General features: G+C 40.9%; 2 protein-coding genes, 1 non-coding gene and 1 pseudogene across 3 annotated transcripts in view; 3 read left to right on the forward strand and 1 right to left on the reverse strand.

Moving 5' to 3' along the window:
* Positions 1 to 17652, forward strand: part of LOC136157556 (zinc finger protein 678-like) — a 466372-nt pseudogene that overhangs the window by 201124 nt on the left and 247596 nt on the right.
* Positions 1 to 17652, reverse strand: part of LOC136157568 (zinc finger protein 135-like) — a 466540-nt gene that overhangs the window by 199979 nt on the left and 248909 nt on the right. The gene's annotated exons all lie outside the window — the stretch shown is intronic.
* LOC136157562 (zinc finger protein 493-like) overlaps positions 701 to 17652 on the forward strand; it is a 46353-nt gene continuing 29401 nt past the window's right edge. The window contains 5 exon segments of the mRNA XM_065919410.1: positions 701 to 763; positions 6508 to 6679; positions 7561 to 7733; positions 9171 to 10265; positions 10405 to 10651. Coding sequence (XP_065775482.1) covers positions 701 to 763; positions 6508 to 6679; positions 7561 to 7733; positions 9171 to 10265; positions 10405 to 10651 — 1750 coding nt within the window.
* LOC136162052 (U6 spliceosomal RNA) lies at positions 10254 to 10360 on the forward strand. Its single transcript, XR_010661903.1, has one exon. It is a non-coding gene; the product is annotated as a U6 spliceosomal RNA (small nuclear RNA).

Raw genomic sequence — 17652 nt, forward strand, 5'->3', positions numbered from 1 at the left:
GCTAAGTAGGGAGATTGTCCACATGTGGGAACAAGAGGTACATGGAAAATGTCTATACTTTATTCTCAATTCTGCTGTCAAACTAAATCTTGTACAAAGTTGGTACTGGTGAATGCAGACTGAATATTTTTTTAGAATACATAATATGAGAAAGATCAATATGTTTCTATTTTTAATTTTTCCTTGGTCATTATACTTTAGAGATGTGGGAAAATAGAGCTCTCTAAATGGAGCAGACAACTGAAAGAAACATTTAAAACAACTCCATTTTAGATAGCATTACAATTCTGAGCGAGGGAGAACCCCTCCCGAGAAGAGAAAAAAACTTCGTCAAACCAACCAATCAGAAGGAGACGAGTTACCCTCCACCCCTAGGCAATCTAGAAGGGCGGGAGAAGTCCCTCACCCCACCCCCATCCCACCAAGACTTCCCGCTTCCCCGGCTGCACAGTATAAACTAGGCGATCCCTCTAAGTTTTCCTTCCCGCGCACCGTATGAATTAGGCAATCCCCCTAAGCTTCCCTTCCCGCCGTCCCTGCTAGACAGTATAAAAAAAGACTCGCCGCTTTCACTCTGGGCTCCTTCACCATTGTGTGAAGAGAGTCCCTGCTCGACCTTGTAATAAAGTTCCTCACTGCTTTTGCATCGATCCGCGGCTCCTGTCGTGTTTGGGGGAATTCCGCAACCCGGGTACAACATATGGGGGCTCGTCTGGGATCCCCCGAGTCCTTCAGGACCCGCGCTTCGGAGGATGAATGGCCGGTAAGCAATAACAGCAGCCGCATCTGTATCAAAGGGGGCCCAATCTGTATCTGTCTGTAGCTGGAAATTAAACCTAGGCGGACGCGCGATAATGGTCTCCAGCAGGGGGCCGGAGGAGACGTCTTCCAGCTCCCACTCTGCAGTCCCGTGTATATATATATATACCTGTGTGGGGACTACTCTGTACTTTCTTTCTCGGGATTGCGCGCTCTGTTATTTGTCTGGTGTGTCGTCTTGTTTGTACATTGTGTGACAGACTGGCGAGGGGACAGGCCCAATCTAGATGCTCTCCGCTTACCTTAATAACTGGATTCAGGGTCCAGAGTACTCAGCTTGTCTGCCAATGGACCAGACCCAGCGGCCGCAAATGGGACCCTTTTGTCCGTGGTCTCCTCCTGACGCAGACAACTGGCCAGAGTGCCCCGACTGGTAAAGAACAAGAGACTTTATTAACCTCTCTCCCCTTCCCTCTCTCCTCTCCTTAGCCCTTCCTATCCTTCCCGTTTTTCTAGTCCCCCGGTCCTGGACGCAGGAATCTGGTCGAAGGGCCTCAGCTTGAGCTGAGGGTTGGAGACTGATCACCTCCTCTTGGCAGAGAATTCGAATTTTCTGATCTGGTTTCTGGTAGGGCCGAGTTCCAGTCCTCCCTTCTCTGAACGCCCAGGGAAAGTCCCGTAATGCCTGGATGTCTGCAGGTGGCAGGAGACGTCTATAAGTCCACCCCTTTTGCCCCCCTTTCCCGCCTCCTTCTTCTCCTTCTTTGAACCTGGCTTTCTTTCCTCCTTTTAAAATCTTTGAAGACATCTGAAGTTTTGTGTCTCTATAGAAGGTTCTCTGAGGGACTGTATTCTTGTATTTAAGGGAGTGTCTGATGAAGACTGCCAGGTTTATATGTGTGTTTTAACTCTGTTCTGTGTTGTGATTTGTGACGGCTATTTTGCTTTGTCTGACCAACATTTAGACCTGCCGCCATTTTGTTAAAACTTGATTTTCTTTCCCTGTGCCTTGAGACCAGGACTCTCAAAAACACTTATTTAGACCATCTGAGACAGAGGGAAAAAAAAGAAAAAAAGCCTTTAAAAATGTTATTTGTTTAAATTTTATATTGTAATATGTAATTTATGACCAAACTTAGAAAATGAAGATAGATCTTGCACTGTGTCTGTCTAAATATGTTTTGGTATGTCTTTGTCTCTGAAAAATATTTTTAGGTTAATTTGTAAATGAGCTCTATTTAATTGGCTTTAAAAAAGGGGGAGGGTAAGCGCTTACAAATCTAATAATTCTAAATTAAACAATAAATTCCGGGTTCAGGTGAACTGAGAAATATTCGGTATTAAATACCTGATATTAATGTTTGTTTGTTTGTTGCCCTATCTAATACAGACATAACAATTCTGTTATTTTAGAGTAATTAACATCAAGTGAAATATTTTCATTGTACCTAGGTTTAATATAAGTTAAGTATTATACCTGTTACAAGTTTGTCGACAAAGAAATTATCTTGAGTAAAAAAAAAAACTTGTAGAAAATGTAAATGAGGTATGAGTTTGTATATAAACTCTATTAAAAATAATTATTCTTCAAGAATATCTATTTAAAATAGTCTCTCCAGATTAGGGTAACTTGAATTTCTAAGGGTTGTGATAAACTAAGTATTGGAAGTCTATTAAATAATTAGGTCATTTCCAAATGAAATAAGATTTTGAAACATTTACTACTAAACATTGATTTCCTTTTACAGAAAAACTACAGAGATTTGAGACTATAGATGAATAATGTTTGATGCCATCCTAAAATGTTTTAAGAAAACAAGGGTTTTAAAAATTATCACTGGTATTTATGCTCACCAATCTATAAAATGCTAATATAAAAGTTAGCTCTTGGTTGCTAAAATAAAGCAAGAAGTATGGTTTCAGTAAAAAAAAAGTGTTAAAAAATACTAAAAAGAGTTATGCATGATCAGGATTTTCTAAAATTAGATTACAATAAGTTAAATAAATAGATTTTGTTAAAAATGACACGGTCATAAAAAACTGGTTAGAGCCAATTAGGTAAAGCTTTTAATTAATCTTTTCAATAAAACTTCCTGAATCGAATTTTTAAAAATTTCCCTTGACATCTAGCTAGCTTTGGGGTGTTTCAGAGGGCCCCTGAAACATCCCAAAGAGAGATATTAAACTGTTTATTTGGTTAAATAAAATAATTGGTTAAATTAAAAAAGGAAAAAAGAGAAGAGTTCACCTAGATTTGTTAGGCAACATCTGTGATAAGCCTTTGGTGTGAGTTTCCCAGCCCTGTTTTATATTAAAAGTTCAGTCTGAGATCCTACAAGTGTTTCAGCAAAATAAAAAGTCTATGATCAATTCTGTTATGTGATATTAATGTAAAAGTTTGTTTCTGAAGGTTATCTCAGTAATGTATCTTTGGATGTAGATCAGATGCCTCATGACCTGCAACCAGGACTGAAAAAAGACAATTTAAGAGACTGTCTCCAGTTTCGTCCATCTCATTAGAACTGATTCAAATGAATTCTTTTTAATGGCTCAATGTATGACAAAACCCACTGAAATGTTGTGAAGTAATTGGCCTCCAACTAATAAAATAAAATTAAAAAAAAAAAAAAAAAAAAGAGACTGTCTCCAACCTGAATAAAAGGATTTTTTATCAGGTACTCTTAATTAGCTCATGCACAATAAAACTAAAGAGAAATTAACTCTTAGATTAATTCCCACTTCCAGAGGCCCCTACACTGAATTGGTCTATAGAAGAGACAGCTGAGCTGATCTCACCTTAAAGTGATGCTCAAACAGGAAATATTACAGTACACCAGGATGAAAAGACAACAACAGCAGAGGTAGACAGCCTGTCCAAGATGCTGGACCTGATTCGTATGATCATTTATAGTGTTCTCTTGACTTCTTAGACCTTTGTGTATAAATCAAATGCTTTTCTATCATGGGCCTGATTCTATGCCAGTTTTAAAAATCAATCAAGTTGTTGGGTTTCTGGCCAATCACCTGTATCTAGTTCTGGGTTACTTTGGTAAATTTCTCTACTACAAGACTCCAACTGGTTGGCCCTGAAAAAATTTACTTGAAAAAATTATACTCATATTCAGGTCACTGTGATATTACTACATGAGATCCCCTCACCAGGCCAATTAATAATGCCTACTCTGACTCTGGCCATAAATTTGAGCCTTTTTCTATCCCTCAAGCTCAATCAGAGCAAAAAAAAAAAAAAAGTTTTAGCAAAAGAAAAAAATCTCCCACAATTATAAGATAAATTTATATAGATAACACCAGGCTATGGTAATTTAGGTTTAAAGTCTCCTCTGTGTTAAAAACAATTAAATCATACTAAAAATAATCAGTCTAGTAACACTAGAAAACTGGGCTTATAGATGGTGGTGCTAAAGTATAATTTCTCTGAAAGATAAAGGCTCGTACAGAGTAGACTAAGTCAGATGACCTGAGATATACTGGGCTACATCTAATAGAAGCTCTTATATCTTGCTCGTGACTTTACTAGTACTGCTGGCTATGTTCTTTGTATTTCACCTGTTTTACATAATTGCCATTTCTTACAGTGCCAAATGTGTGACTGAGGCGTCTGATAACATAATATATAGTTCCCTATGAGATCAATAATGATGGCAGTGTAACTCTAGATATGAGAAAAAACAAGAGGGAATGTTTTCCTGGACCAAGAGGCTAGTAAGACAAGTGGTCCAGAGAATTTTAGATACTGTTTTATGGCCTAGTCCAGTAACAGCACATTGAGTGGCCTGTCAACAAAATCTTTGCCAAACCTGAGAATAGACATTCTCAGCACCATGGGATAAAATGGTCATGAAATGCCCCCCTCAAAGTTGTGGTCAACTTTATGAACAAAAAGAGGCTCCACCAACTGAAGATTGACACTTGCCATCTACATCTACAGAGATTAGATCATGGCCACTGCAACTGCTGACTTTCAACGGCCCTGAAAGGAGTTCAGGGTGAAGATCAAGAATGAGACACTCGGTGCTCTGGAAAAAACTGGCAGAACAGGCCTTCAGATAGTTAGATCTTTTCAAGAGATTTTATGAGTCCCAATTCTTGCATCTTCTCATACCTAGAGAAACACTGACATCATTAATGGTGCCATCTGCCTTGGCTATTAAAAAAATTTTACAATTAAAAGTCAAAATAGAGTACTCAGCGATGGTTCAGACATCCTGGGAAATAGCCAGGTGTTACTATGAGTGTAATTTCAGATTAGACATTGTATTGCTAAACACTTGAGTTTTCTGAGTCGTGTCAGGCTTAAATGCCACCATTCTCAAAACAATGTCTGCTAGAAGCTAGTAACGTCTACCTTACTTTTTATAAAACTAAGCAACTGGCCACCTGGCTAAAAGTCTCCCCGAAGTGCCAGGTCCAGACTGGGTTTCAGTCCTATTCTTCTAAAAAAAAAATTATTTTGTCTATTAAAACTCCAGTTATCCCTTCAGCTAATACTAACTGGGTATGTTACAAGAAAATGGCAGACCAAGGGATTGAGATTTTAATCATACAAGGCTTAGGTCTAAGACTTAAAACTCAGAAATACTCCCAATTCAGTGTCTCTTCTCCAAGCTGAGGCAGTCCTATGCCCCATTTTGACAACTATCACAGTCACAGTTGCCCCATTCCCTAAATTAAAACTGAGCAGGACTCAGTGGGGTGGCAAATCTGGAGTACGGATCTTCTGTACTGTAAAATATAGGCTTTATTCAGCCTCCTTGACCTTCCCTGAGTTCCAAAGGGTAGATTCAAACAATTTCTAATCAAGAAAGGAAAAAAAAATACAAAAACAGAGGGGAAACAATCAAATGGTAGTACAGCCTTGAGACGGGTCCTGGTTCCTACTCAAAGAAATATGTATAACAATGTCTTTGAGTTCTCTTCTACAGAACTGGAGCCCACCCAGGTGAAAGATGGTAACTTCAGACTAAACACAAGATTCCTAGAACACAGCTCTGTTGCTTGACCACCAGCCAATCATCCCAGCGGTGCCTCCTGTTTCTGGGGACCAGTGATGACCATCCTGTTAGGTCTCCTGCTTGGCCCCTGTCTATTTTATCTCTGAGAGGTGCCAACAGTTTCAAACTAAGTTGCTGTTATTATAAGAGTAAAAGCTGGTTTCAGATATAAAACACCCCAACTTAGATCAGGTAGAGAGAGACTTCTGCTCTGCTAGGCAGGCCTACGCCCAGGCACAGCAGGAAGAAATTACAGAAGAAAGAGACCTCCGCCCCAATTCCCAAAAAGCATCTTGAGTATGAAGTCTGTCAAGAGAGAGTTATTAAGAAAAACACACTGCCTGTCCATCCACCTAATGTTACGCAGAACTCAAATTCGACTGTCTCCACAGATGATATAGTTGACTCTATAGAAGACCCATGATTGGGTCTTCCATAGGAACTAGAAGAGGGGGGAAAAAGAAAGAAAACTTTAAAACAACTCCATTTTAGATAGCAGTACAATTCTGAGCGAGAACCCCTCCCGAGAAGAAGAGAAAAAAACTTCGTCAAACCAACCAATCAGAGGGAGACGAGTTACCCCCCACCCCTAGGCAATCTAGAAGGGCGGGAGAAGTCCCTCACCCCACCCCCATCCCACCAAGACTTCCCGCTTCCCCGGCTGCACAGTATAAACTAGCCGATCTCCCTGAATTTTCCTTTCCGCGCACCGTATGAATTAGCCAATCCCCCTAAGCTTCCATTCCCGCCGTCCCTGCTAGACAGTATAAAAAAGACTCGCCGCTTTCCCTCGGGGCTCCTTCACCATTGTGTGAAGAGAGTCCCTGCCCGAGCTTGTAATAAAGTTCTTCACTGCTTTTGCATCGATCCGCGACTCCTGTCGTGTTTGGGGGAATTCCGCAATCCGGGTACAACACAACGAACTGCAACAGTTGATTCATAAAACCTAGAAAAAAACACACAGGAAGTAGAGCAACAACATTCTCAGGTGTTAACTCATGTGTGATGTAACTTAACACATCACCGATCATTACTTCCTTGGTTGGTCATCAGAGAGCATTTAGGGCATCATTTTCAGTGGCATTTGGCTCCGCCCATACGCACTGTGGACCTAGCGTGTCCTGCTCAGTTCAGTTCAGTTCAGTCGCTCAGTCGCCCTGGACTGCAGCACGCCAGGCCTCCTGCTGCCCCTGGTTTCTTCTCCAAGAAAGCGGGGATGGAAATGCCTCCAGGCTCCTGGTCTCAGAAATTGGAGGTGCCACGCCTGCAGAGAGATGGTCACAAAGCAAATCATTTTGTGAAAACCTGTGTCCCCAGGCTGCAGAGGAGGGTGAACAAAACTAAGGACAGGGGAGATCTTTGGGAAGATTTCTGCAAGTAAAGCCTGGCTGGAACCCAAGACCACCAGGTGATTCCCACCACTCACTCACCTCTCCCCTCCCAGCCCCCAAGGGTACAGACAGGCTGTGGACAGCCACACCCATCCTAGAAAGAGCCCCTCTCCAGGGAATCAGGTTGACTTTCTTTGTTTCTAGAAGTTCCCTCCCTAAACCCTCTATCCCTGAAGTCTCAGGTGTGAGGTTTCCCCTCAGGGCTCTGAATGTGGGTCTTCCTCTTGCATTTTTTTCACAACCCTCCTGGCTGGGTCAGGTAGCCCAGAAGCAGGGTCCATTGTCTCTTGTGCACTGTTCTCTGTAATTCAAAAAGGAAGAACTAGCCCGGAGGAGCTGCAAATAGTGTAGAGCACCAGGATGTGATTAGCATTATCAGGTTAGTCTTCATTCCCCAGTACAGATTGGGAACACAGAAAGTCGAAAAGGAGCTCAGAAAAGGGTGAGGGAAACAGCTGCCTGGATGCCTTTGAAGGTATTTTCTCAAGATAGAGATGTGAGTTTGCGACGTAACATCCCCAGAGAAGACGCAGAGCAGGAGGAAGAAGAGGAGGAAATGGGAGCTCCTCAGGTACGTGTCCTGTCCTGGGTCTGGGGCTGTGTCTGCTTTTCTTCCTGAAATGCCTGGACTGAGAACCTGCAAACCTTTAGTTCTCTGCTTCTAATTTTCTGCCTGGGAGTTTGTTATCAACTTCTTTATTTTTTCTTTTCTTCTTATCATAGTGAAGCCTGGCTCTTTAGACCACATCTCCCTTGTGTCCCAGAATCTTGTTTCCCTTGTCTGTATCCTGGCTCTCTACGGAGCATGATGAATTCTCAACATGAAATAGCGACTTTCAACTGGTGAATATATTCCCTTTGTGAGAGAGAAACACAGAGAGGCACTGGTATCCGAGATTCCGATTGGGATGTGGTTCAGTGTTGGCATCTTAGGGAACTAGGGGAATTCCCATGATGAGTTTCCATGGGGATGCAATTTCAGCTCTTTAGGAGTTAGAAAATGCCCTTATATATTGAATAAACTCAGTGATCCAGAATATTTTAAGAAAATGCTCAGAAATAAAAGGAAAACTAGGCGATACTGTCCTCTGTAATGCTAAGACTTAGTAGTTAAACACATTGTCAGGTAGTTAGAATAGGGGAAAAGAGTCCAAAATGGCGGTGGCTAAAAGACCTGGAAGGGAAAGCCTGGGAAAATAGAACAACGGAAGATCCAAGGACTGGAGTGAGAATCTCAGGTAAAACGAACAATTTTTGTTTGTTTACATAAGATTTACGTAAGACAGACCCAGGGGCAGAGGAACAGATAAAAAGAGGAGCCAAAGCCCTCTTCCTTCTTCTCTCTCTCCCTCCCGCGTGATGGGGCGATCATTTTTGAAACATACACGTTCTGTGAAGGGAAATGTGGAAAATCTGGAAAGTTATCCAGTCTCTACTGCAAATACTCATTCAAATCACTCTGAACACAGGCTTCAATTACATATACATTTCAAGCACGTCTGAAAACCAGAAATTTAAAAATGATGGGGAAGACTCACAGTATAATCAATTTGAGGGATCTGTGAGCAAGGGGTTGTTATTCTTCCACCAACAGACAGTTTCTCTCTGTTCCAAAATGTGTAATGTTGATAATAATGGAAAAGACTCAGTCCCACCATCATTGTTCAATACACATCATGATATGGTTAATATGGAACAACTTCTCACATGTAATAACACGAGTCAGGCTTCAAGTAAGAGCTCTATCCCCAATAATTACAAGAATATTTACGATGAAGTGAGAAGCTATTCATGCAATGAAACTGGGTCTAAAACTGAACAAGACTCTAACCCTATGAAACATCAGGGACCTCAATCTTCAGACAAGGATTCTAGAAATAGTACATGTAGGAATATCTTTTATCACACATCAGGTCTTCCACTAAAGAAGAGTACACATACAGGAGAGAAGACTTATAATTGTGAATGCAGTGATATTTCTAATGAGTCTTCAAATCTTACTCAACAGCAGGATATTCAGGATCCACAGAAAGGTTACAAGTGTAAGAAACGTGAGAAAGCCTTTACTAACACTTTCAGTCTAAGTAGACACAGGAAAATTCATTCAGGATGGAAACCTTTCAAAGGTACAGAGTGTGGCACTGCCTCTAATCAGAATTCAAAGTTTAGTCAAGATTGGCAAATCCACACTGGCAAGAAACCTTATGAAAGTAAGGAATGTGGAAAAACATTTATGTCTTGCTCAAAACTTAGTCAACATCAGCGAATTCATACTGGGGAGAAGCATTATAAATGTACAAATTATTGCAAAACCTTTCATCAGAACTCAAATCTTACTCAACATCAGCGAATCCATAGAGAGCAGAAACCTTACAAAGGTAAGAAAACTGGCAAAGCCATTTTTAGGTGTTCACATTTCAGTCTGCATCAGCAAGTTCATACTAGGGAGAAACCAAGCAAATGTAAAGTATGTGGCAAAGTGCTTCCTTGTAGCTCATGTCTTACTCAACATCAGGTAATTCATATGCAGCAGAAATCACACAAATGTATGAAGTGTGGCAAAGCCTTCAATCAGAAGTCAAATCTTACTCAACACCAGAGAATTCATACTGGAGAGAAGCCTGATAAATGTAAGGATTGTGGCAAAGAATTTAACCAGTGCTCAGGTCTCACTTACCATCAGAATATTCATACTGGAAAGAAGCCTTATAAATGTAAGGACTGTGGCAAAGCATTTAGACAGCACTCATGTCTTACTAAACATCAAGTAATCCATCCTGGAAGGAAATCTTACAAATGTAAAGAATGCGGAAATGCCTTCAGTCACTACTCAACTCTTACTAAACACCAGAGAATTCATACTGGAGAGAGGCCTTATAAATGTAAGGATCGAGGCAAAGAATTTAACCAGTGCTCAGGTCTTACTTACTGTCAGAGAATTCATACTGGAGAGAAAGCTTATAAATGTAAGGATTGTGGCAAAGAATTTAACCAGTGCTCAGATCTTACTTACCATCAGAGAATTAATACTGGACAGAAACCTTATAAATGTACAGAATGTGGGAAATCCTTTAGTCAGAACTCAACTCTTCTGCTCGCTTCGGCAGCACATATACTAAAATTGGAACGATACAGAGAAGATTAGCATGGCCCCTGCGCAAGGATGACACACAAATTCGTGAAGCGTTCCATATTAAAAAAAAAAAAAAAAAAAAAAGAACTCAACTCTTACTCAATACCAGCGAGTTCATACTGGGGAGAGGCCTTATAAATGTAAGGATTGTGGCAAAGACTTTAGCAAGCACTCAGGTCTTACTTACCATCAGAGAATTCATACTGGAGAGAAACCTTACAAATGTAAAGAATGCGGAAAAGCCTTTGGTCGCCACACAAGTCTTATTCAACACCAGCGAATTCATACTGGAGAGAAACCTTACAAATGAAAAGAATGTGGAAAAGCCTTTATCAAGAACTCACATCTTACTCAACATCAGAGAATTCATACTGGAAGAAAAACCTTATAAATGTAAGGAAAGTAGCAAAGGCTTTAAACAGAGCTCTCACCTTACTAAACATCAGAAAACACATACTGGAGAGATACTCTAGTAATAAAATAACTGATGGAAGAGGTTTGTCCTAAACATACACTTCAGAAAATACCAGACGGTTTATTTAGGAAAGATAAGAAATTATATAAAACAATGTAGAAAAGTATTTAAAGAAAGTTAAATCTAAATAAATACCAGATATTGCACACTAGAAAAAGTGAAAGTTGCTCAGTTGTGTCCAACTCTGCAACCCCAGGGACTGTGTCCATGGAATTCTCTAGGCCAGAATACTGGAGTGGGAGGTGGATTCTCTACCAACTGAGCTTTCAGGGAAGCCCACACACTAGAAAGAATTTCATCAATCCTGTTTTTTGAAGTTCTCTTCAGGAGAAGTATTGTAGATAGTAATCCATAGTTAAAACATAGAAAATTGATATGTTAGTATGGATCAAAGGATGAAGTGTTGGTATTTAGAAATGTACAATTATTAGCAATATATCTTTGTTTATATTGACACGATTTGTGATTATTTGAAAACCAAGATATGTTATTGAACTCTCAAATTACTCCATGCTGCTATGCTTCATTTTTAGTGTGTATGCAAAGTTATGTTTTTGATGATTGCTACTCAAAGATGAGACAAGGCCTTCTATCCTAGAGAGAAATCATTTATATTTATTCTCCATTAGGAGATTAAGGACACAGTGATGGTAGCAGGTACACTGAACATTTAAATGCAGGTGTTAGTCATTCATGTCAAACATCCCTATAGGTCACCATGAAGTAAGTGTTCAGGGAGTAATTCCACATATTAAAGTAAGATGCACATTTTCAATAGTTATGTCACTTGAATTTTAAGGAAAATACAATGACAGTTCACTGAACTCTTGATGTATCTTTATAATATCAACAGATGTCATGAATATTAGTTGACATGTTTCAAATAAAGATACCTCTGATACCCTAGAAATGTATGAAAACCCTTCTCAGAAAAGTCATATAATTAGTGTACATCTTGTTTCATTCATAAATGATTAGCCTTCATTTTATAACCTTAGAAATCAGTTCTGAGATCATTGTATCAGAGGAATGACTATCGTTGCTAATGCTTGCGATCTGTATTTAATCAGTTACAGAATGGATTGGAAAAGGTTTTATTCTTTTTATGTGTGATATTACATGTTAATAAAACTGATGGTTTCTTGTGATAAAGCCGGAATGTAATGAATGAAGTGTCAACCTACTGATTTAAGGTCGCGGGAAGAATACCTAACAATAAACTCTTTGTTAGCACAGAGGGATGATATCTGTAACAATTAGTTTCCTTACTACATTTACACCTCAAATAATTGGATATTTCCCATCATTTCTCCATTGTACTTTCCCCTCTCTGTAACTGCTGGGACATTGTGACGGTTCCAATGAGGATCATACAGAGTACTGTTGAGAGCTCCCCTGAACTGCTCCATGCTGTTGCTGCCTCAGCATCTGTCTGGGGAGCAGCATCTACAGCTCCTTGAACTCACGCCAGCCAGCCCTGTGAGCACCTGCTCTAGACAACCACCCACCTTGTGATCAACAGTCTTGCTGAACCCTAGGTTCTACTTTACCGGCTCCCCCCTTCAATGCCACCCTCACAGTGCTCACCAGATTCCTGCTCCCCTTGGTTTGAATGGACCCATCCACACTCAGCCTGAGGAGCCCACAGCAGTTCATCCAGGGTCTCTTATAAAGGCCTGAACCCCAAGTACTGGAGCTTTCTCTGCTTGGTCCTATACTTGGCCTAAGAAATTCCTGCCCTAAACCCTCCCCTCCTGAAGGGTCTCAGCTGTGCTGAGTGTGAGGGCTGAAGCTCAGGGCTCCCGAGTGTGGGTTTGGGGGGAGAAGCATCAGAACAAACGGAATTTGCTAAAGACTCATTTCAAGGCCCCACTTCAGACCTGCAGATTCATAACTTCTTAGAGTGGAGACCTGACCTCGTGGGGTTGATATTCACTGAAATGGTTCAGAAAGAATCTTTTAAGTGGTTTCAACGCGGTTTCCTATCAAGATCACATGACCAGAGTTAAGTGATAACCTCCCCGGTGCCCTCCCCACAGAGTTCTCTCGGCCCTGTGGGAGCATCAGTGTGGTGTGTAGGGTGTTCTCCAGGGGATTCTAAAGGGAGGCCCGGGTTAAGGACGCGGCTCCTGGTCCATTTGTGAGAGCTGAGGCCCGGCGTCAGTCCAAGGAGAGGCCGCAGGGTTGGTCTAGATGGATTTGGACCGGGAAGTCAGTCAACTCACATTGTCTGTGTGAACAGAGTATTATGAACTCTCTCTGAGGAGAGAACGATCAAGAAATTAGTTCACAGACTGGTCTCCAGGTAGGAAGTGATTGTTCCTGAATCTCTCCTGAGACAGAGGACAGGAGAGGTGGGTCTTTTCAGCTTTTCAAGGTCCTTCTGTCTGTAGTGGTAAAGTAGTTGCAGGTTAGAGAGCTGTACTGATGCCTTTGAAGGTATTCTCTCAAGATGCAGAGATACGTTCGCTGCGTAACATCCCCAGAGAAGACGCAGAGCAGGAGGAAGAAGAGGAGTGAAAAGCAGCTTCTCAGCTACATGTCCTGTCTTGGGTCTGGGATTGTGTCTGCTTTTCCTCCTGAAATGCCTAGACTGAGGGAACCTGCAAACCTTTAGTTCTCAGCTTCTAATTTTTCTGCCTGGGGTGTTTGTTATCAACTTCTTAATTTTTCCTTTTCTTATCATAGTGAGGACCCGCTCTTTACACCACTTCCCCCTTGTGTCCCAGAACCTTGTCTCCCTTGTTTGTATCCTGGCTTTCTATAGAGCATGATGAATTTCCAACCTGAATTAGTGATTTCAACTGGTAAAATATTCCCTTTGTGAGAGATCAACATGGGCAGGCATAGGTTCTGAGATTCCCATTGGCATGTGGTTCAGTCTTGGGATCTTAGAGAAGTAGGGGAGATTAGTGATGAATTTACATGTATATGCAACTTCAGACATTTAGAACAGGATTAAGAAATTGTCCTTTTGAATATAATTACCCCAGTGGTCCAGAGTTCCACAGGAAGTTTGGGGAAAAGAAGGAGAAAAGTATGAGAGACCCTTCTCCATTTTGGCCAGAAGGACTCACTCTTAAGTGTAGTCTTAGGATTCAGAACACAGAAGTTATATAGGAAGTGAATTTTGTATAAAACATATTTTTCAGGATTCAGATCACTGCTAACATTTATCCCATTACACCTCACGTTTCCTGGTTCAGGTGTTTCTGTGATGTTGCAACTGTAATATTCCTGCTTTTTGTCTTTAAAAATGATTTTTGAAAGATTTAGTGAGGGATGTGTATAAGTTGCCAAAATTAATGTAGCAAACCAAGCCTTCTTAGTTCTGTTTTCTTTGGAAAATGAACACACCTGCGATTAGTCAGGTTCTTGCATTTGGGGAATGAAGGTTTTCATCACTGAAGCCCAGGTCTGATCATTTCCATTAGTAATATATTCCACACTCATTTTCCAGACAGAATTGTTATCACATCATTGTATTTTCTAAAATATTTACAAGAATGTTATTACTTATGCATATTTAACTGTTAAGTCTAAATATAATTCAACAAAAATGATAGACATTTTCAAAGGAATAAAAGATTCAGAACCAAGAGCTCTAATTTATTTTATGTCATTATGTGTTTTTGCACTGTAATGTATTTTAAAAATATAGAATATTGCCACAAATAAATTATAAGATTTAAGCACAGAAATCTATTCCTGATTTTATAAACATGAATAATTTTTCTCCCAAATAGTGCATGTTTGTGTGCATGAAAATGTTAACAGTATATGACATTTTTTCTGGTTTTGATATTTTTGCCAGTTACCTCAACTGGTAAAACATCCATTAGAGTGGCCTCTGTGTTCAGTTCAGTTCAGTCTCTCAGTCAGGTCTCTGTGTTGACAAATCATTTCACATAAAATCGAGCTCAGATCCATTGAAGTAAATCCCAATCTCTACCATTTTCTGAATATTTGATCAAATATTCCAAACAATTTTGAATAGCAATATTTTTGTTCTAAAATTATTTATGTGGTTCATTCAAGGTTAAAGAATAAAAAACTGTTAGCAAGTTTTATAGTTCAAAAATAGTCAAAAGGATTGTTTTCTCTGCTTACTAATCTATTAAACCTGTAAAATCTGTAAAGCGCATAAAGGTCAATAATAACTATGAATTCTTACCTGGCTCTTTTCAGTTCAGTTCAGTTGCTCAGTTGTGTCCGACTCTCTGCAACCCCACGGACTGCAGCACATCTGACAATCACCAACTACTGGAGCTTATTCAACCATATGTCTGTAGAGTCTGTGACAGCATCCAACCATCTCAACCTTTGTCGTCCCCTTCTCCTCCCGTCTTCAATCTTTCCCAGCATCAGGGTCTTTTCAAATGTGTCAATTCTTCACATCAGGTGGCTGAGGTATTGGAGTTTCAATTTCAGCATCAATCCATCCAATGAATATTCAGGACTGATCTCCTTTAGGATGGACTGGTTGGATCTTCTTGCAGTCCAAGGGACTATCAGGGGTCTTCTCCAACACCACAGTTCAAAAGCATCAATTGTTTGGCGCTCAGCTTTCTTTATAGTCCAACTGTCACATCCATATATGCCTACTAGAAAAAAACATAACTTTGACTAGACAGACCTTTGTTGACAAAGTAATGTCTCTGCTTTTTTATATGCTGTTTAAGTTGGTCATAGTTTTTCTTTCAAGGAGTAAGCGTCTTTTAATTTCATGGCTGCAGTCACCATCTGCAGTGATTTTGGAGCCCAAAACAATAAAGTATCTCACTGTTTCCATTGCTCCCACATCTATTCGCCAGGAAGTGATGAGACTGGATGCCATGGCTATCAGCCATGGCTCTTTTACCTCCGTGCTATTCACAATGACCATTTATCAACCAGATATTTAGTTAAAACTAAGCTTGTTCAAGATGAAAAACTGTGGCCCCACCCTAGAATTCTTGAATCACAATGTGCTTTTAAAAATATTCCTGCTTTGATTGATATTTATTCTGTGGAACACAAGGAAAATCCTCAAAAGTAAATATGCCTCAGTTGATCACATTTAATGATTTCTCTCCCAGATGAATGAATGAATCATAGCCGCTCAGTCATGTCCCACTCTTCATAACCCCGTGGACTATATAGCCTGCCAGGTTCCTCTCTCCATAAGATTCTCCAGGCAAGAATACTGGAGTGGGTTTCCATTTCCTTCTCCAGGGGATCTTCCCCACCCAGGGATCGAATCCAGGTCACCTGCATTGCAGGCGGATTCTTTACCGTCTGAGCCAGCAGGGAAGCCCAAGTGGCTTTGTGCATCATATGTCATCCTGTTTTCTTCAGGTTAGAAATATGGTAGCGCATATTGCTATGTAAAAAAGTATATTATTGTATAACATCAGACACTCTTCTCATTTAAAAACTAGTTCTCTGAACTTGCTGTTTTCATCCTGGGTCACATAGCGAAGACTTCCCACAGTCACATGGCGTATGTACTTTGTATTTCAGGGACGGCTGACATTCCAGGGTCTGGCCATAGACTTCACTCAAGAGTGAGAGAGTAGGTTCCCAGGCAGGTTGATAAGAAGTCCGGGGGTCCCCAAGGAGAGAGGGGTCTGGAATTCTCAAGGAGGAGGAAAGGACAAACTTTTTGCCTACATTCCTCAGTCTTCATCAGTTGCATAGCTCAGCTTAGACTGCACTCGGGCTCATACAGCAGCACTGCATCCCGCGTGAGGACAGGCGCTCCCTCCTGAGAAACCTGCTGACTCACCCTGTTATCTGAAAGCGTAAGTGACGGGAGCGGGTCTAGTAAGATCTTTACAGCCTCCAGACATCTTTTGATTCATTGTGATGACTAATTAAAAGGTATATAACTCCCTTGCCAACACTAGCGAGCGGGCACTCTTTCTGCCCCCTTCTGATGTCTATTTCAGAAGCTTTCTCTACCTCTTTTACACTTTAATAAAACTCTATTACACAGAAGCTCTGAGTGATCAGACCTCATCTCTGGCCCCGGATAGAATTCTTCTTCGGAGGCCAAGAATCCTGTCGCCTTCTGTGGTTCAGCAACAACCTTTCAAGAGGAATGGGAATGCCTGGACCTCGGTCAGTGGGAATTGTCCAGGCACGTGATGTTACAGAACTACTGGAACCTGACCTGCTTGGGTGAGGAGAGCTTCCTTCTAGAATCCCTTATCTACCCTCAGGGTTTGGGTTCCTTCACTTGTAGAATGTCTCCTGGAGTCTCCTGCATCCTACGATCTCTGCTATTGAGGAATAAATGGGAGTTTGTGAGTACAGACAGAAAGCTTCATGATGATTCACATGATTCTAACTTTCTTCTTTCTTGAGTTCTCTGCCTCCTTCGCTCTAGACTAGTGGTCACTCTCTAACTTTACTGGTATAAAGTCATCCTGCCCTCCTCATAAAGACAGAGGTCCACCCTTAGTTTTGGCTGAGTGTTATTCTGATAGAGATCTCAGGATCTGGGTTTTAGCTATTGCCTACTACAGTAAAGGTGCTTTCTATAAATCTTTTTGGGAAGTCACATTCTAGACTCTTTACACAATCTACAATGCCTTCTTCTCTCACGAGACCGCAATGTTGTTCAGTCGCTCAGTCGTGTCCGACTCTTTGTGACCCCATGGACTGCAGCACGTTAGGCCTCCCTGTCCATCACCAACTCCCAGAGCTTGCTCAAACTCATGTCCATTGAGTTGATGATGCCCACTATCTCATCCTGTCGCCCCCATCTCCTCCTGCCCTCAATCTTTCCCAGCATCAGGGTCTTTTCCAATGAGTTGGCTCTTAGCATCAGGTGGCCAAATTACAGGAGTTTCAGCTTCAGCATCAGCCCTTCCAATGAATATTCAGCACTGATTTCCT

The sequence above is a fragment of the Muntiacus reevesi genome, chromosome 2, assembly GCF_963930625.1.
Source record: "Muntiacus reevesi chromosome 2, mMunRee1.1, whole genome shotgun sequence".
NCBI classification, from domain to species: domain Eukaryota; kingdom Metazoa; phylum Chordata; class Mammalia; order Artiodactyla; family Cervidae; genus Muntiacus; species Muntiacus reevesi.